Source organism: Catharus ustulatus, chromosome 9 (genome assembly GCF_009819885.2).
Source record: "Catharus ustulatus isolate bCatUst1 chromosome 9, bCatUst1.pri.v2, whole genome shotgun sequence".
Lineage (NCBI taxonomy): Eukaryota > Metazoa > Chordata > Aves > Passeriformes > Turdidae > Catharus > Catharus ustulatus.
The window spans coordinates 19,690,387-19,710,616 of NC_046229.1; the positions used below are offsets into that span (position 1 = coordinate 19,690,387).

Here is a 20,230-nt window from a genome sequence, read left to right on the forward strand (position 1 = left end):
TCACACCTTCACATAGGAGATTTGAGAAGATAACATCTGAGTTTTGATGAAGGGAATAAAATGAACGTAACTGACAATGTATCGGAGTCCACGTTCAGAGAGCACACAGCCAGGTACACGAGTGCCAGTCTGGCTGATAGTGCTGGTTTAAATTAAACCAGTGAAGGGGGTATGGCTTCCACGTATATTGTTTCTCATTTAGTACTGATTTAGTACAGTTTAAAGTTATGTCGTACCTCTCAGCAGTTAAAGAAGATGGCATGTCATGGATCTATTTGCCTTCTCAAGGCAGCATCTAAAATATAAGCGCATACAGAGAGCTAGGGTGAAAGAAATATATATGGGGCTAGGGTGTCATTCACCATCTGAGACTTGTGAACTGCTGTGACAGGATGTGTGCCACGAGAGAGAAATAGCAGTTACATTTCTGATTTGAAAAAGTGACAGTGTATTTCTATTCGGTGGGACAGATTGTCATACGGAGTAAATGTGTGGTTTTTATATTTCTGTAGGTGAGAAACACTGCTGTAGTATGCATGAATACAACTATTGGAATAGACTTCCTTCTTAGGTGCTATGTATTTGAACTCTGACTGTAATAGAATTCTTGAAACTCATGGCTTTTCATGCCAGAAGGGACTTTTAGGTGATTTAATAGTCTGTGCAAGAGATTAGGCTAAATTTCACCAAGTTACCTGTATTTTCCTGAAGCATAACTAGGGTCGAGTTAAATTATATTTTCTTGGAAAGCACCAGTCCTGATTTGACATAAAAGATGAATGATTCACTGAACTTGCATGCAAAAGCAGTGCTGCATCCATTTCCTTTTATGAGTGAAGTTCAGGTATTTTTGCATGAAGATATCTGCTTACCAACACAGTGTATTGATGCTTATGCTGCTTACTTGTCAAGAGCAATTCTCCTTTGGAATAAAAAAAAATAAAAACAAGTGGAGTTGATACAAGTTACTGCTGCTTTATGGCAAATAGTGAGATCTTTAAATTCCTACCTGTATTCATGCCAATTATTTTTTATATATATGAAATCTTAACTACATATATTAATGCATGTTACATGATAAGTTATTCCTGCAAACAAGAAAATTTGTCATGAAAATACAGCTTTCCTTCCAAAGCTTGGATACCTGCATGTAATGGTTGTATATATCAACTAGAAATTCATGGTTTGTTTTCAAGTGCAATTTGAGATCTGATCTTTTGAGCTGATGAAAATCTGTGAGGTTGGTTGGGCTTTGCACCCTATTTATTCCTGTTCCATATATTCAAAGGAATCTGACAGGCTAAATGTAGCTTACCACTAAGTTTTGTAAAAGCAATTTTTCCATAACATACTGTTCCAGGACTACCTTGTTTTAAATTGCATGTTAATGGGGTTCTTCCTGCACTGTCTGCAAGGCAGTGGTGTAGCCTTTGCAGGCCAAGCAGAGCTTGCTGCCTGCCACTCCCATCAGCTTCATCTTTCTTAGTCCGGGCAGTGGAATGTGCCAGCTAACAAAATGGTGAAAAACGAGATTCTTAAAAATTGTCAACCTCAATATCCCAAGTTATTACTCAGAATGTAAACGCTGGGCTTTTATTTTATGAAAATCTGTAGGTATTTAACCTGATAATGTTATAAACCATTGACCTGATATCCTCTGACATATCTCAAATATTACAGACCAGCATCTTCAGCAGGTCTGATAAAGCATTTCATGATGTGATGTGCGTTTCACTTTTTAACCTAGTTTCCACTGCCACTGAAAAAGTTCTGAATTCTTTTCAGCAGAGACAAATTCTGGGAGCTGAGTTATGAGTCACACAGAAGGAATGTTTTCAACCTGCTTTCTTCCCTTAGCTTCTAAGTATAGAGTACTGCCTGCATCATAAATACCCAGTTGTCTTTTACATTCCTTGATAACTGATATGTAGCATTGACAAAGCTGTCAGCAATTTGGTTAATACTTAAAATCTTTAGCACCTCTGCTTTCAAACTCTGTTTCACAGTGTTTGTCTGTATTTCATAATTGCAGAAAACTTAATGATATTTCTGAAAAACATGTATATGCCACTTCAGAATTGCATAGAGACTGATTTTTCTTCAAGATTTTTCTTCAAGTTCATCAAGGATTTGAGACAGAATAGTTCCTTGGCCAAAAAATTCACTTTTAAGACAGACTCTGCCCATGTCCTTTATCTCAAGTCTCAGTTTTGGATCCTGGCTTCAGATCATTGCAAGCTCTGGATCCTTGCTGGGATGGGTGGATGGAGGATGGATGGATGGATGGATGGATGGATGGATGGATGGATGGATGGATGGATGGATGGATGGATGGATGGATGGATGGATGGAGCACAGAGGTAACCTTGGGTCAAGGACCTATGCTGTGGGAGGGAGCCTTGTTTAGACAAACCCCCAGGCTTAGTGTCTTCTCCAATGATCTACAGTCTCAGCTGTGTGTGTAGCCTCTTTTGAGGCTGCCCCGGCTGTAGGAGTGTTTTCTTCCCTTACATATTTTGGAGTCTCGCTGACCAGTTGCAGTCAAATGTGAGACAGATGGAGTAACTGCAAATATTAGAGAAAGGAGACCCAGAAAAAAGCCTCATGCTGCGAGGAGCTCATTGATTTTCCATCCCTTTAGTCTCTTGGCCAGTAAATCAAAAGGCATGAACCTGTTTGTGGACTGGCACACACAGCTCTGTTGGGAGGGAAGGGGCTTGGAAAGAGAAGGGGTACTGCAGGTAGGTGGGGATGGGGGAGGTGTGGGAAAGGACATCATTTTCTGGGACAGGGCCTTGATGCTCTTTGCATGGAAGAAGGTTACACAAGCCAAGAGCTAGAAGAATTGTCTGTTTTTCCTGTGCTACAAAACTCCTGCCCTCATCTGTATGCATACATAGTTCCAACCACAAAATTACAGCTCTATAGAAAATTACCATGGTTTTTTTTACTGTATTTCTGTGATGACATCGGACTTAGGTCACATGAACTTCAAGAATTACTAGGAGTAAACCTGAACTATCATGAGGATAAAGAGACAGATGCTTGTTTAAACTCACGTGTATTCATTTGTGTGCATGTGAATACTAGAGCTTTATTGAACAAAACCAAGACTTAAGCTGCTTATTCTGTGACTTCCCCATATTTTGTTTCTCAAACTATATATTCATAAGCCCTTTCACATAAACATATACGTTCAGACACTTGCATGAATAGAGCAATTTTTAGTAGCAACCTAGAAGAAAGAATGAAACATTAATGCCTCATGGAAAATGAAAAAATATGAAACATATTTACCTTGATCCAATTTAGGCCTTGCAGAGTCATAACTCCTCAAATTATATGGCCATTCAAGTCCCTTAGATGCTCACATGCATTTTTCTTTCCCTGGAAGTTTGCCATTGCCTCAGCACTTTGAATTGCATGGGCTGCTCTGAGCTAGCAGTCCTCATTCTTCACCTAGACCATGGGCAGCCACTGCTAGCGGGCTCTGGGAACAGCTCTGTTCTGCACGACTCAGGATAGTGCTGGCTGTATAGAAATCATGTAGAAACACAGTGAGTAAAAGTAAAATGACTGACAGGTGTACAAGGAAGCACTGTGTAATATGTAAAGTGTTGTCTTCAGTCTTGTGTGTTGCTTTTGTCTCCCTGTTGAAAGAACTGCACGCAAGTGATGGGAGGAGAGCTGGTACATAAGCACTTTCTGAGCATAATTCCTGGTATAAATGTCTCTTCCATATTTGTGGGAGTACACTGATAAATCCAAAGATAGAGAACCAGATAAGGTGTTTCTTTCCAGAGAAAGTTTTGATCTAGTTGAATTCAAAGGCAAAAAGCAACTCTCTTGCAGCTCAGCAGCACTACAGTGGGGTTCTCTTCGCTCCTGTGAGATCAGCCTTGGGATGATGCTGTGACTCCAGTGTGGACTCGCACTTTTACATCTTGCCATTTGAGCAGTTTCCTCCTTAACTACATCCCCGTTCTCCTTCCTCCACAGTTAACAAGGCACTGGAGAGAGCAACTCTTTGTCCTGATAGTATAGTCTAGCTACCCTCTTAGAAAACTTCTAGAAAGTAGATTACAGTAATTTCATGATTACAAGCCACACGGATTATAAGCCGCATTTCCGGGGTGTCGGCAACATTTAGATCCTCGACCATACATAAGCTGCAACGGATTATTAGCTGCACTTTCGTTCGTAGCGAGAATCCGTGTGCAACTTGCACAAATTTGCCAATTAGTAACAGAATCGCGGCATAGCGGGGTTTACTGGCTCGGGGCGGGGCCAGGAAGGCTCGGCCCGCTCATGGTTGCTGATGGGGCCGGGTGGCCCAGCTCGGCGCTACGGCTCGACGGGGCCGCTCGGGGCCGGCCGGGCGGTGCTGCCACTGCTGCCGCCACCAGGCTCACCTGGCCCCACCTCCCGTCTGCACCGCCGCCGCGTTTGCTCACCCTGGCCAGCACTGCCGGCCCGTGCGCCGCCGGGCTCCCCCACGCTGCTGGGCCCGGTTCTGCTGGGCTCCCCTACACTGCTGGCCCCAGTTCTGCTGGGCTTCCCCGCACCGCCGGGCTCCCCTGCGCTGCTGGCCCGGGCTCTGCCGCCCGCCCCCGCCCTGCACTGTTGGCCTGGGCTCTGCCGCCCGCCCCCCGCGCTGCTGGCCCCGCCTCTGCCAGGCTTTCCCACCTCAGCTGGGACTGGCCGGGCTCCAGCTTGGCTTGGGGCTGCCGCGGGCTCTCACTTCCGTGCTGGCAGCTTTTAGAATATTGTTCATGTATTGGCCGCTCCAGACTACAGGCCGCACTTCCGGGTACAGAACAAAACTTTAGTCAAAATGGTGCGGCTTGTAATCATGAAATTACTGTAATGTTAAACTTTGCTATGAAAATAATATTCTTACTGACTTGTGTGGAAGTTGCCAGTGGCATCAAAAAGGTTTTTTCACTTCAGCAAAAAAGTGGCTTGACTTTTTTTTAGAAATTAGGCAGCAATTATTTACTGCATATTTACTTACTGTTTTCCTTAAAAATCTAAACAAAAACTCAGCGTATGTACCTGTAATTGTTTTCAATTTCAAATTTTATTTTAAAACAAACTTGAACAGAAATATCCAATTCCAGTAAAAATTCTGATTTGGATTTTGACTTGGTTTTTTTGAATCATCATTTTTTTTATCCATCCTGTTCAGGTAATTAGAGATAATTCAAACATCATAAGTCCTCAGTAACTGGCTTCTAATCATTTTAATAAAACTGGTAAGTACCCTACACAGTTAATGGGTGCTTGGTTCATAACTAATTTTAATGTTCATAAGCAAGTTCTCTTTCTAGCTATGCATAACATTCTTCTCAAATGGTAGTATTTTGTTCTTTCATCCATTTTAGAATAAATCTCATTTCTTTCATCCTCACCAAAGCAAATACTGAAAAGGATAATAGATTTGCTATGTACTATGTAATTCTTTCATCTGCTCCGAATTTAATCTGTTCTGTCAGATTATTTTAAAGCTTGCCATCAGAGACGTGTTTGTATACAATGACTATTGATGTGGATGTTCTCATGTCTTATCTGTAGGATGCATCTCTGACTGAGGTAAACTCATTCAGTCCTTCAGTGCCAATATCCCCCTCATCAATGATAAACCAGTATAAATTTGAAGATGGGCCAGAAATAAGAGATCTCTTCATTACCGTTGATGATCCTGAAAGCCACATTACAGCCATTGAAACATTCATTACATACAGAGTAGTCACAAAGGTAAGTATCTATTCATGGTTTAATGGCTTACTTTGATAACAATTGGCATTTTCACTCTTCTTGCACACCATTCTCTGGCATATTACTAATTTTAAACTTTAATTTTGCCATGAGTTACAGACAACTAAAATGGCATGAAACTGTGCTATATAATGGAAAAAAATCCACTGTGTGTCTTCATACACACGTGCTTAAATTCTTTATGTTGAGAAAACAGTTAATAATTCTTCAGTGGCAAAATGAGTGCTGTGAGGCAATAACATTTTCTGTTGTGATCTTCAGCAGGAACAGGAGACAGCCAAAGGACTGATCCACTTTGAAGACACTATATTAGCACAAGTATTGATGACTTCTGGATTACTTACAGGCTACCAGTCTTATGTCTTGCATAAACATTACCCCCTACAGTCTTTCAATTCCATTATTTTCTAATTGCCGCATCCATTAACACATGGATGTTTGCTTCCCATATACAGTTGCTTGTGATTTCTGGGGATACTGCCACAATTCTCTAATGAAAAAGTAGTATTAGGAAACAATTAAGTGTATTTTTAGTTGTCCTAAATGCAAGTTATTTACAGGAAATAAGGAAGAAAGTCAGCCTTGTGAGACCAGCCGGGTCTTCTGAGATTACCAGTAAATATTCTGCAGGCTCCATTTTGAGAATTGCACTGTTAATTTATTTTACTTTGAGTTCTTTTTAAAAGATTCATTTAAAAGCAAATTTTCAAATGGGCATTATTCATCTTTAAATAAGAGAAGATCTCAATTCCTCATAAAATATTTAATGAGTAGGAAGAGAACTGTCTTTGTTAGGTTGCTAGCAATAATTTTCACTTTATGCCTGTTTCTGTAGACAAGAGAACATTTTTTCTTCAGGCAAGTATGAGAGGGCTGTAAGGTGGATTGCTTTTGCTTTTTTTATCTCTTCTATCCTCTCTTATCATGTTTAATTTGGAGTGCTGGTTGTTGATGATAAAGTAATAGCATTCCTCCCACATACCTTGAAAAAAATTTTTATTCAACCCTCAAAAATGTTTAGATTACAAAAGCCTGTTTTGAGGTTTTTAGAATTTACTTGCATCGCATTATAAATCTCTGTGCAACAATGAATGCTAAATAGCACACATTCATGAAAACATGGGCTCTTTGTGGCTTGCCTCCAGAAGACAGAACAGTGGTAAAATAAATCTCATGGTCTGACAATTTTGTAATCTGTGATAAGCATTTTTTGTAGGCATTAAAGGTTTGTTGGCAAATTCTAACAGGGGGCTGCAAAACTGGAATTGATGATGGGCTGCAGAATCATTAGGCAGTGCAGGAAGTGTTATTGCTGTGATATGCTGAAGTTTCCCTGTTTTGAATGTGAGGATTATTGAGTAACGTCACCAGGTCCCAAGGACATGTGTCAGCTCTCTGGGCTTTGTTCAGAGTGCTAAAAAATGGACTTTCCTCACTTGTAGATTGCTAATCACTTTAAAGGAAGTGCCCTAAAAGTAACGAACATAACTGTGATTGCTGAAAGAAAAATGCCATACTAAAGTAAATATTGCAATAATTTGGAAACATTGTGGTAAGATAATCATTATGTGTCACTGCCCAAAGTGCAGCTTTGTACTCACTTTTTTTTTCCCCAATAGAACTGTGATGTCTTGCTGAAATATGTTAACTCTTCAAGGAGTTGATCATTGTTCTTTAAAATAACAGCAAACCAGTAACAGGGACCAAACGGAATGTATGCATTCTCTCAAGTATTCAGTTTTCTCAAAAATTTAAAACTTTTTTTCCATAGTATTCTAACCTAAGCCTTTTTTTTCTGCTTTGGGTTTTCAGACAACCCGTGGTGAATTTGACTCCAGTGAATATGAAGTTCGAAGACGGTATCAGGATTTCCTTTGGTTGAAGAGTAAACTTGAAGAAGCACATCCAACACTGATTATTCCTGTTCGTTTGCTAAAACTTAAGTTATTTTTCTTTGTTTATAAGATGGCTCCAGTTTTATACAGAGATATTGGAGATCTTTCTTCAGCTTCTGAAGTTTCACAAATATTAAGCCAACCTATTTTCCTTAGCTTTATATGTATGTGACAAAAATCACAGAGGTATTTCTTAGGTGTTTAACTGTGGCATTTGCAGTAATTTGCAGTAATTTATGTCCTTTCTTAGTTGTACTTGTGTTCTTCTGCACTGTATATTGCAAGAAAAATGGTATATCTTCGTTGAATCATAACTTTATATAGCTTTTGGGTTATTGCATGGTGGATTTTAATTTTACAAGGTACACCTATGTTTTTTAGTAAGCAGAAGAACTATTGTAATACTCTGAATATTATGTTAATTATACAACATATTTCTTCTTTATTTCCTTAGCCGTTGCCTGAGAAATTCATAATGAAGGGAATGGTGGAACGATTTAGTGACGAATTCATTGAGACTCGAAGAAAAGCTTTACATAAATTTTTGAACCGTATTGCTGACCATCCAACTTTAACTTTTAATGAGGACTTCAAAATTTTCCTTACTGCACAAGCCTGGGTAAAATGCCTTGGTTTTTACTTACAGTTATGTGAAACCACATGTTGTGTTAGTAGGGTACATGGGAAGCCACCCTGGTTCAGTACTCAGTAGTGTCATCCCATGGCTTGGTACAGAAGTGGCAGAAGCAGGCAGGGGTTTGTGGAGTATTTATAACCTGAGATAACCTTTTCTTCTGTGGTTTTGGTAATCATGCACATGACCATAAATATTGCTGTACCTTCCAAAGTTGGTTTTGTTACTGCATTTTCGATTTTTGTGGCAAATTCATATTATTTCAACTCTGCATGTTTTTTGGTACACATAGAAGTTTCCAACATTATGAAGAAAACAGTGGTTTTAATTAATTATTGTTTTTGCATGGTACTGTCTTTTTAAAATTTTTTTTTCAAGTTTTACTGATCTTGTAAAAGAAAAATACAGGTTTTTCTTGTTGCATTGTTGCAAAATGTGTCCAGTTGCAAATTGGAGTTTTGCACGCAGAAAAGCCTTTCTATGAATTTCAGCAGTGGTTGTGCTAGCAACATATAAAATAAGTTTTAAAAAAATGGATGGATTCCTTCCTGCAGTAGCAGCATTGTCTACTGTTCTCAAAGACTTATTTCTGCAATCATTACCTCTGCTTTCCTGTTCAAAAAGCTAAATTGCAAACTAGCTAACTCACCCTGAGGAGTGAAGGGGTGAAGGTTCTCTGCCGTCTTCAACCATTCTTGATACCTGTGTTTGCTCAGAAAGGCTTAGCTAATAAATGCACAAGACAGAGATGGTTCTGACACTGGTCTAGTAATGATAAGATTTATACATTAAAAAGACAGAGGTTTATATTTGTAGTTTTGTTAAAAGAAAAAAAAAAGGCACTTTATTTGTTATTTTCAGAGAATTAACACAAGTACCTGGAAGTAAAGAGAGCTTGTTCTGTCTTTAGGAACTCTCCTCACACAAGAAGCAGGGTCCTGGTTTGCTGAGCAGGATGGGACAGACGGTCAGAGCTGTAGCATCCTCAGTAAGAGGAGCAGTTAAAAATCGTCCTGAAATGTTTACAGAAATGAACAATTACATGGAAACATTTAGTCAGAAAATAAACTTACTAGATAAAATAGCTCATAGGATTTACAAGGAAGAAAGGGGTAAGTAGAAAACATGTATCAGTTTTATTGATTTAAGAAATTTAAAAGTAAATTAGTTTTCATTGTGGCAGGCAAAATAATCTTTCCAGCAAGCAAGGAAAAAGGGAGATTTTTATGTTTATATTGTGGTTTTCTTTCTGATCATGTTTTTGACAGGCTTTCAGGTTTGAATAATTTTTTAATAGGAAGAGTTTTAACATGTCATTCAGCTACTTATAAGCAACTTAGAAAAAGATTTTAACATGTGCTTTTTGGAAATCTGCATGACCTTTGGTTTTTAACTTTCAAGGGAATGTACTTCTGTGCAATCTCATAGTGTGACACCTGGCTGTCTTGATTCCAGGTCTTTAAACTTCTCTTTGTTTAGTCTTGTTCTGCACCTTTTTTCTGTTGAAAAAATAGATTTTAATTTTTTAATAACTTTACTGTTTGCCATAATTTTTGTCATGGTAAGCTGTGCCTACTGGGGTTTTCTCAAGGGGGATGGATTTCTTTTCGTTAAGTAAGAGCAGTTCACACAGCTACTTGGAATGCTAAGTTACTTACTTTCCTGAAATTCTGAGATGATCCTGATCTCAGACTATGCCTGTTCAGTAGAATTTCCACTGGGCAGCACTTGAAGTATTTACTTGTTTATATAATAAAATTTCAAGAGCTTCACGGTGTTAATAACTGAGTCCTTGAGCTTTCTTGTCCAGTAGCACCAGATCTCAGTGTGTCCTCACTGAATTGAAAGGGTGTTATAAAAGAAAAATACATGTTGGGGAAGAGTTATTATTGATATTGTTCCCTCCAGTGAAAGTAGCTGTCTGAGGTCTGTAAGTTCAAGGTATCAGTGCCAAAACATTTCTTGGAAAAGCTTAAGAATTTTGACATGCTCCCAAATGTTGTAGGTTATATCCTTTCTAGAAGCAACACTTGTGTGCAGGGCCACACTGTTGTGAATAGGAATTGTTGATAGCTGTGATACAGAGAACACTCCTGCTTGAAGTACCTTAACATGGGGTTCTTGATTACATCTTCCATAGAGGATTTGGGGTTTTTTTGTCCAAATAATCTCAAAGTAAACATTACACTCTTTATGCCACACGACTGCTTTCCTCTTTCTTAGGACATTTCTCCATTATAAATTTAGTAGTCACAAAATTGTATTTTCAGTTAATGACCGATGTGTTCACAGTGTCCTCCTGTGAACTGCAGTTTGCCCATGTTTAGCCCTACCAAATGTCACAGTGATCTGTGGGCCTTTTCTCTGTTTATGGATTATCACTTGCTCTAGAAACATAAGAGAAGTAATTAATGGGATATCCCTGTATTTAAATTAATAAAAACTACTGAAGGAGATACCTGCCGAGCAGGAGTGAACTTCAGTATTCCTTCTGAAGCTTTTAGGACATAACAAAGCTTCTAGTTTTATAACTGAGACTGTTTGGAACATTACTGTGTACCAACAAGCAGAGGAGTTCAGGGCAGCAGAAGTCAGCAAGTCAGATCAACTGCTGTGGCTTGTGTTGCTCTGTATGAAGACAGTGTGAAGAAATGCAGGTCACTGGTGTCTGAATACAGCTCTTTAGGTTTACCTGAGTATGTGTGTCATTTTGAAATGTCTGGGACATTTTTGCTGACAGATGTCTCAAAGCTACTTAAATACAATACATTAACTATTGGTTTATTAATAAACAGTGAACTGGAGTTTACTTATCCTGGTCTTTTGAGCAAATTTAGACATTAGCGTCAGTCTCTTACTTGGTTCACAGTAAATACGAAGTTGCAGTTGTATCACTTAGATCTCTGTTAATGAAGAGTAACACATGTATATGTTCCTTTTAAGACTATTTTAATGAAATGAAGGAGTATGGCCCCATCCACACGCTGTGGTCAGCTTCAGAAGAAGACATTGCAGACTCCCTGAAGGGCATTGCCAGCTGCATCGAGCGCTGCTGCAGGGCCACAGAGAAGAGAATGGCAGGGCTCTCAGAGCACCTGCTGCCCATCTTACATGAATATGTTCTCTACAGTGAAATTCTCATGGTAAGCTCTGCTGAAGGAATCTTTATGGCTCAGTGTAAGATTTGGCTTAGTCCAGTGACAATATCCAGGAGAGAATTTGTAGCTGATGAAAATGACTTTACAGTCCCTCTATTTACTCAGTACAAAGCATGCACAGCATGTAATACCTGTCCATTATTGGGGAATCGACTGGTCCTGTTTCTCCAGCTAATCAGGCAAGAGGTGCCCCTTCCAAGCAAGAAGAGCTTGATAGTTTTGCCTGGCAGGCAGCCCTGGGTAGCTGTGCTAGGGTATCTAGTTTTGGCATCCTCAGTGAGCTCTGCATTGTAGCAGAGAGGGTTTGGGGACAGCAGCTGAGAAAGACCTTCCCTGACACTGCCAAAATATGAACTCATTGAGTAACAGATTGTGTGTGGGAAAAGGTGTGGAGAGGTTTTTCCCTTTCTAGGAGCTCTTCCTAAGTATGTTTTCTTTTTCCAGAACAGCTGGGAACTTCCAGTCCCTGCACCATTATATAAGCATGTGTTAGTCTTTGCCATAAGCTACTGCTCTCAGTTCCCTTTATGTATGTATTTTTCTTACACTTGGAGAGGATGTAAAAAATCAGACTCCAGAGTTGATATAGTCAGTGCTAGTGGATAATCAGCATAATTAAGTAACTGAATTCAATGTCATAATTCCCACTTTGCTGCCACAGAAAGCAGAACATGTGTACAAACCCCTCTTTGTCTAGGTTTTCAGCAATGCCAGCTGCAGAATCTGTTTTTGTGTTACTACTGGGAACCCAGCTCCTTCTGCAGTGGTTTCTGGGTAGGAGATGCACAAGTCTTAAGGCCACAGCTAGAGCAAGACCCAAGTTAACTGAGCCTTTGGTGGCACTCTGCAGGGTATTGCCACTTTCTCAGTAAGGCTTAGCTACTGAGAGTGAAGAATTCTGGTGCTATGACTACTGTCTTTAAAACAAGCTTCACATAAAAAGGTGCCATTCAAAAGGTCCTGTATCTCCGAGGCTTCATTATTTGCTGGTAGATGGAGATAGGTACTGCTTAGCTTAAAGATCTGAAGAGACCACTGTCCTAGCAATTGCGGGTCATCTTCTCCCCCACTTGCAACCTTATTTTTCAGAATTTCTGTGTCTGTTACCCGTAAGCAATTGTAGTCTTCATGCTACTGAGGAGATGCTGCCCACCCTTTGCCTTCTGTTTTGCAGCCTGGCTCACCTTCACCCTTTCTCAGACGCTCTGTTTTGTCCAGAGCATAGAGAGGTTTTTGGGGACAAGTCCCAGGATGACTGTCTCTTCCTGCACAACTTAACTGTTGCCCACTGCATTTTTTTTCTGCTCACTCCTTTCTTGCTACAGTGCTGCCAAGATCACATGCAAATGTGCAGAGCAAGGTGTGATCAATACAATACAACACAACCTTTGTATTTTCCAGTGTTGAGAGTTCAGCCTATTACTGGGAAAAGAGTTGAATTCATAGCTAAAATATTTACATCTGAACCAACCCCTTTCTAACTGACCCACAGAGCAAGTCTGCTGTCCCTCAGGGTACAAATTACAGCATTAATTTGTTATGGGTCCCCATAAAATTTTTTGTGGGTTTTATGGCAAGGTACCATTAAATATTATACAGAAAACTTTTAAAGGTATAATAATATGGTTTAAAAATATAGTGCCTTTGTTTGCCATTAGAAGCCAGCACTTGTCTATAGATGTAGCACCTTAATATCAAAGTAATTGGTTTTGTCTTGTAATTTAAAGTGTATGTGGGATAAATGTTGCCAAGCAGACATTAGAAGTTTTAAAAGCAGCAAAAGAAATAGGCAAAAAGAGAAGGCATTTGTATTATGAAGAAAAGCTGTTCCAAGCATTTGTTTTGCTTCTGTGCTTCCAGCTAAACATTTTCTGTATTTATCTAAGCAAAAGATTCCAAGCTGTTGCTGAGCATTGTCTATATTGCTAATTTATTGCTCAAAGTCAGGTTTACCAATTTTTTGTAGTGATTACCTGTTCAAAAAGAAACATTGAAAAATTATTTGAAAATTAAGCTCCTAAATTATTCTATCATGTTTGATAAAGTGTCAAGATTTCAGAGAGAACTGAGTCATATAAGAGAGCTAGAGAAGGTAGAGCTGCTTGTGCCCTGTGCTGTTTCAACATGCCCTGTGCTAGAGGTGAATACTGAACATCTCTGCAGAAGAAGCAGTAAAACCAGTTGTGGCAAGGTAATGTAACAGAAGGTTTTGAGATTTGTAATTATATATGTCCTGCTTCTGATTTTTTTTTCAAAAGGACTAAAGCCTTGCAACACTTTTGCAAGATAAGCATACCAGAGTGTGCTTTTACAGATGAGGAAGCTAAGACAAAGAGACATTTGTAAGGCTTCATCAAGATCTCAGAGCTTATGAACACTGGAAATGAAAATTTAATCTGTAATACTGTTCCTGTTTCATAGCTTTACAAATAATATTCCTTTCCCTTTCTCATTATTTTTTTGACGTTATGTTACAAACCCAATACCTGATAAGATAGTTTCAAAGGAGGTAAAATTCACATATGCTGAAAATAAGCACATATATCAATGGTAGGAAAGCTGTCATTCCTATGATAATTTTATCTGATTTTTCTGATATTTATTTCTGATATGCCAGAACTATATTTGGCACTTACAAAATAAAATTAAAGTCACTATTTCATAATTCCTGGTCATCCCACTTTATATTGTAAATTTTACTCAAAGAAGATACTTTTGTTCATGAGATTTGGCAAACTCATGTTGCTGTTTTTAAATGAATATATAGTAAGTTAAGCTGCTACCAAAGAAACTGCTGTAGCAGTTCTGCTCATACAACTGGCAGTGATATTGTGTATGGCAGATTTTTGTGGCACTGATTTTGGATTTAGTAAGATTATTGAAAAACTTGTAAGATGAAATATGGAAAGTATGAGAAAATAAGTATTCATTATTTTAGTTTTTTTAATAAAACGTATCATGTAAAAATTATTAAATGGTATCATTCTGTCATCTTCTTTATCAAATAGCCAAGTTGTTTGATGGCTTTCTGAAAGAGCTAAATGTGGTGCAGTTTACTTCTTTTTTTCTTTTTTTTTTCCTTCCATACTAAGGGTGTTTTGAAAAGGAGAGACCAAATTCAAGGCGAGCTGGATTCCAAAGTTGATGCTTTAGCCAATAAAAAGACAGAAAAGGATCTGGTGAGTATTTTCAAAAAGCCAGACTTCCAGGTCTTGTTGTGACAGCAGGAGAGGGGCAGAAGGACACCTGTCCCCTGAGGCCACGGGCTGGCACTGGCTGCTGTCTCTGCCCCTCTGGTGGCTCTTTGTGCCAGGCAAAGGCCATCACCAGAGAAGCAGCACTTCAGCAGTTGGGCTGCTGGAGGGAAGGGCTGGTCATGGTGGGCTACCACTGGCCTTTGTCAGCACACACTGTACCACAGCTTATTTTTAGCTTTTCTGTTTGTTAAAATAGTTAAAGTAACAGTTGCTGCAGTGTTCTTGTAGCTGCTGCTTCATTGATGTAGGAGAGGTAAAGTCAGCAAAGAGTCAGCAAAGCTGTTCATTAAACTTATGTAAACTAAAATGTTCTGCATTCTGTTTTTCAGGTTTGTTTTTTCTAGTTGGGCCCAGGGATATTTTTTTTTCCAGTATGAAACCTTCATTCATTCTAGTGAAGTCAGACTGTGGTACCCCATGGGGACAGGCATCCCCAAACCACTAGCAGGGCCCAGCAGCCAATTAAAAACAACTTCTGGGATGAGAATTGCCATTTTTAAAATTTTGGTTTGTTAAACTCTCCAGCCTAAATAATGTCCTTTTAGCACAGTATTAACACCAAGTGTTACACAGTGTAAATAATATGTAAAAGTGACTAGTAACTTTTTTAGTACATCAAAGGAGAAAATCCTAAACATTTCAGATACTTTTTATTAGGCTTGTTGTAATTAGTTTCCATGTAAAGATGAGCTGCTTAGATAGTTTTTGGCACTTGAAATGCGTATTATCATTTGATTTTTTTTGGCACTGGGATGAATAAATGAGAATATATGGCTGATCTCTGATATCTACAATGGTTATGGTATATTATGTAACAATTTGCCTCTGTGTACTGCAGTGGGACATTAAGTAAATATCTCTGGTTTTGATTTTTTTTTTCCTGAAGAAGACATTTTGTTTACTTACTGTCATTGTGTTCTGTAATTTCTTGTTGTTTCTCTACTTTCTTTGCTGTTTCTCCTGTCCTTTTTCCTTAGTTTAAAGCCTGAAACTCTTATCAAATGCACAGAGGATGGTGAGTTGGAGAAGCCCCCTAGGCTGGGAGTTGGGTAGCCATGGCAGGTGCATTCAGTGATGAATGCAGCTCCATACAGCTTGTTTAGCAGGCAGAACCATTGTTGTTTACTGCAGGGAAAACACCATAATATGGCAGGACATGCCATCTTTTCAGGATGCATTTCTATTATAAACTGATGGAGTTCTCAGACAACGTGCATGCACTCCCTTTTCCTCAACTGTTACAAATAAAAAAGGAATATTTTTATTTTAGCACAGTATTCATCATACCATGTTGATTTGAGGTTGACAGTGGTTTACTCCATCACGAGACGATTGTACTTGCTTCCAGTAGGGTTTGGTAAAGGCTTTGGACACTGATTACCCAGGTGTTCAGATCTTTGCTTTATCTTTTCAACCCCTCTATTTCTTACTAATTTCAGAGAATCCTGGTTTTGAGAGCCTGATTCGCCTTTGCAGTCTCAGAAGAGCAGTAAAACAGATGTCTGTTAGTCTAATCTGATAATAAAATCCTGTGTTCTCTAATTGAGTGGCAGCTGTATCCTGAAGACTTTTTCTTAATTAGAAGCTGAAGCCTTTTTCTTCTAGTAAGGATAGTTTGGCAACAGAGAATGGTATACTGCAATTTTTAACCATTCAAATGACTTAACTATATTCTTGGGCATTTTTTAACTATGTTTTAATTTTTGTGTTGAAATATTTTTCTGACACTTCTAACCAGACTTATTTCATAATAAAAAGTGGTCAAAACACAGGTATTTTGTTGGAAGGAACTGGTGTATTTGCACATATCTATTCCTAAGCAGAACTCCTGCAGCTTCTAATGATCTCATAGATGTCAGATTGAACTTGTCAGTGCAATCTAGTAGCCAGAAATTTTGCTGACAATGAGTGGCATGAAACCTAATCTTATTTGAAGTACATTTCTACCACAGATAAGTAGTCTCAGACTGTCATTAGAGCTGATAAAAGGCTGTGAGATATTTAGCATTGGTCATGGCAAACATTAAATGATTTAACAAACATAAGGTTTTATAGCAGAAGAACGTAAAACATCCCTAAGGTCAGTGCAGATGAAATAGGCTAGAATTGCAAATTAAACCTTATGGGAACATGAGCCTCATTGGCTGGGAAAAAAATGTTTTCTTGAGCTGTATTAGAAAGCTGCTTGTGGTGCCGCTACAAAAGTCAAACCCTTGGTTTCTACTCCAAAATTTGGTCCACAAAGGAGGCAGTTGTTCAGGGTATGGATGGTTTGAAGACTGTGATTTTGATTGCAGGCTCTGACAGAGAGATTGGCAGGACTTTGGTACCCTCCTGCTTATCTAGACATTTCTTACCTCCAGAGCTGTGGCTGTAAAGATTGTGGGATATGCTGCTCCATGACTCCCATACTCCATCCTGAAGTGTATCCCTCTGTGGTTTGGGCATTTTTATAGTTTTAGTCTTGCCACTAGGGCTGATAATAATTCTGAAAAATGGTTGGTATAAATGTGCTCTGACAGAGCGAGATAAGCATTAAATGCCAACTTTAAGGATTCTAGTGTTCAGGCTTGAAACTGAGTAGTAAAGAGATGAAATGCTGAATCTATTACATTCTGAATATATTTTGTGTTTTAACTCCAGGCTAAAAAGGGGTTAGTATGACCAAACTGTAGGATTAATTCACGTAGCAGATAGAAATCCATCCATTTTGCACAGTGAGATAGTGTAAAATGCTGTGTCACTTACCATGCAATTTGGCTATTGGGCCAGGTCTCTTTGGCTACAGTCACACGGTCCATGTCTGGTAGCACTCTGTTGTAGCAGTGCCTGGCTCCCACCTTCCTGTGCTCTGCTCCCATGTCTGATTAGTGCTGTGCTGGCCTCTGGCCATCACTGATGGGAGATTTCATTTCTCACACTGTCTGCCTCAGTGAGATCGATGTAAGAAAATGGATTCAGAATCCTGTTTGATTTGCCGGATCAATTGTAACAATTTACACCTTGTAAATGAGGAATGCACTAGGTAGACGTTTTTAAGTCCAAGCCATTCTTTCATTTCTGCTGTCATGGCAGCTAAAGGGAGTAGCACTGATGGGTTTTTTCAGTTTTGAAAAAGTAGACCTTGAACATCTCTACTTGACATAGTGACATGTGGCATAATGCTGTCTTTAGACCTTAAGTCCAACACCCTTGCCTTGGTTTCTTTGGGGCTTTGGGGTAGGATGTTTAAGCTGCACATGCAGATAGAGTGCTGTAACAGAGTCTGTCTGTCCATACCATGTTCTGACTACAGTATGGATGAAATTCATGGTTCCTAGAAAAGGCTAGACAAAAACAAACTGTAGAAGAACTTGAAGCTGTAAAGTTACAAACAATGAAGTAAAGGGAAGCTGCTGCAGCCAGGGCTTCTAAGTCAGAGAAGTTCTGTATGTGTGTAGAGCAATGCATTCCCATGTAGGAACTATTTTCTTTTGCAAAACAGAGAATGGATTCAGCTGCTTTTCCTACTCTAAATCATCTTAAAATGTCATCATTTTCAGTATTCTGTGCACATTCATCTTTTGCTATTTGAAGGGAACGCAATTAGCATGGAACATGGTCAAAATACCAAATCCAGTTGTCTGTGATTCCTTTAAAGGTAATTCCCCCACATTTAAACTTTGGATTAACCTTTTCATTTTGAATGCAGTGATGGTAGTTGAAATTACCCTTGTCTGTAACTTGATTTGTCGTCTGGCCATATAACTGAACTTGGGCTTTTCAGTAAAGTAGAATTTTTTTTTTCTTTTTGTTCCTCATTAATAGCCAGTATTCCATTAATCTAGAAGTGTGGCAAAGAAAGTCAGTGTAGAAATCAAGTCTAACTAAAAATGTTTATTATTGACTGTGTATAACATCGATTCAGATGAAATTTTTAGTTTTACTAAGGAGTTCATTTCAGGCAGTATTTGGTGACTCTGTGTCTGATGGCAGCACCACTGCTGTTGCACTCTATCACTGTTCTCCCCTGCATGGTCCAAGCTGGAGCCTGTGCACCCAGACTTTGCATGTCTTGCTCTGAATTCTGACATTTCTGTGTTCTACCAGTTCTGGATGTTTGTTCTGGAATCCTGAACTTCCTATCAATGAAAACAGCAGCTCTGCAGAAAGCAAAAGTAGCTATCCAATTTTACACAGGTGCGGTATGAGGAAGAAACTATTTGCTTTATGGCAGAATATAAAGATGTAGAAGTGTTTGGAGCCTGAGTTGCAATGGAAGCAATTTGAGGAATAAGTTTTCCTGCTTGGTGTTCCTTATTTTGGTGGTGTTTGTCCCTGCCCACCCTTCTGCTGCAGACAGTGGCTCTGCAGTCCCATCTCTGCAGCAGATGATTCTGCACTGTAGCCACAGATGTACCTCATTCTGTAACCTGGTGCCAGCCAGAACAGACACAGCTGATGAGTAAATGACAATAGGTAACCGAATTACTGAGAAACCAGAAAAACTCATTAAAGACAGGGCTGCTGTCCACTCACTCCCATTTGCTGGCAAGTCGGTTTGTGCATCTACAGTAATGAGAAGCAAGTAATGTCTGAAGAGTAGCCCTCCAGGTTTTGGGTCCTGGATTGCTGTGAAAGAGTTTTTTCTCTGTAGAAGTCTTTTCATTTAATTTCCTTCTCTGCTCCTGTATTTCTTTTTCCCTCATATGGTCACACACAGTTCCACAAGAAAAGATGGTAATGTGACAGGCAAGAAATCAGAAAGTTTGTGATTTTGATTTCTGCTGTCTTCTCCCTGTTCTGTTTTCTCCTGTTATAAAAGATTCTGTCAGGATTTTCTCAGCTTTTCTGGCCAAGTCTAATTTGTACGATTGATTCTGCTTCAGTAAAGCCCTCTATATATTTCTTTTTTGATGCATTAATGTCAAGTGCTAGTGAAGAGGTGCCAGAGTCTGTAACTTCTCAGTGAATAAAAATATCTCCAGGAACACTTTAATTCTGGTCTATATTTTCTGTTATTAATATTTCAGAAATTGTAGTGAGTTATTAATTAAGAATTAATTTTAAATTTATCCCCAGGGAAAGACTTTTTTGATAAGTTAAATACCAACCTTGGTTCTGCAGTTCTCTTCATCTCCACTACCATCAATTGATTTCAATAATTTTGGAATGTTGATTTTCCTAACATTTTTTAATGTTTACAATTAATATTTAGTTCTCAGAAGAGATTGGGAAACTTGAAGACAAAGTTGAACGTGCCAATAATGCTCTGAAAGCGGACTGGGACAGGTGGAAGCAGAACATGCAGTGGGATATGAGATCAACATTCACTAATGTGGCTGAGAATAATCTCCGTTACTATGAAGAGGTAAAACTCTTTCTCAAAAAATGTTATTTTTTCATTATTTCAGTGAAGAAGTCCTGGGGGAAGTCCATGGGTTCTCTGTAAAGAGGAATTTTTCCCATTTTAGTTCAAACATTTGATAACTTTGGAATCAGTTTCTGTGGGAATAGTGAGTTATCCTT

General features: G+C 38.9%; 1 protein-coding gene across 4 annotated transcripts in view; it reads left to right on the plus strand.

Annotated features, from left to right (window-relative positions):
• SNX7 (sorting nexin 7) overlaps positions 1-20,230 on the plus strand; it is a 29,059-nt gene that overhangs the window by 800 nt on the left and 8,029 nt on the right. For all 4 annotated transcript variants that reach the window (XM_033066855.1, XM_033066857.2, XM_033066858.2 and 1 more), the window contains exons 2-8: positions 5,575-5,757; positions 7,591-7,701; positions 8,128-8,292; positions 9,218-9,419; positions 11,251-11,450; positions 14,558-14,644; positions 19,920-20,072. In XM_033066855.1, coding sequence (XP_032922746.1) covers positions 5,575-5,757; positions 7,591-7,701; positions 8,128-8,292; positions 9,218-9,419; positions 11,251-11,450; positions 14,558-14,644; positions 19,920-20,072 — 1,101 coding nt within the window. The remainder of the gene's footprint in view (positions 1-5,574; positions 5,758-7,590; positions 7,702-8,127; positions 8,293-9,217; positions 9,420-11,250; positions 11,451-14,557; positions 14,645-19,919; positions 20,073-20,230) is intronic.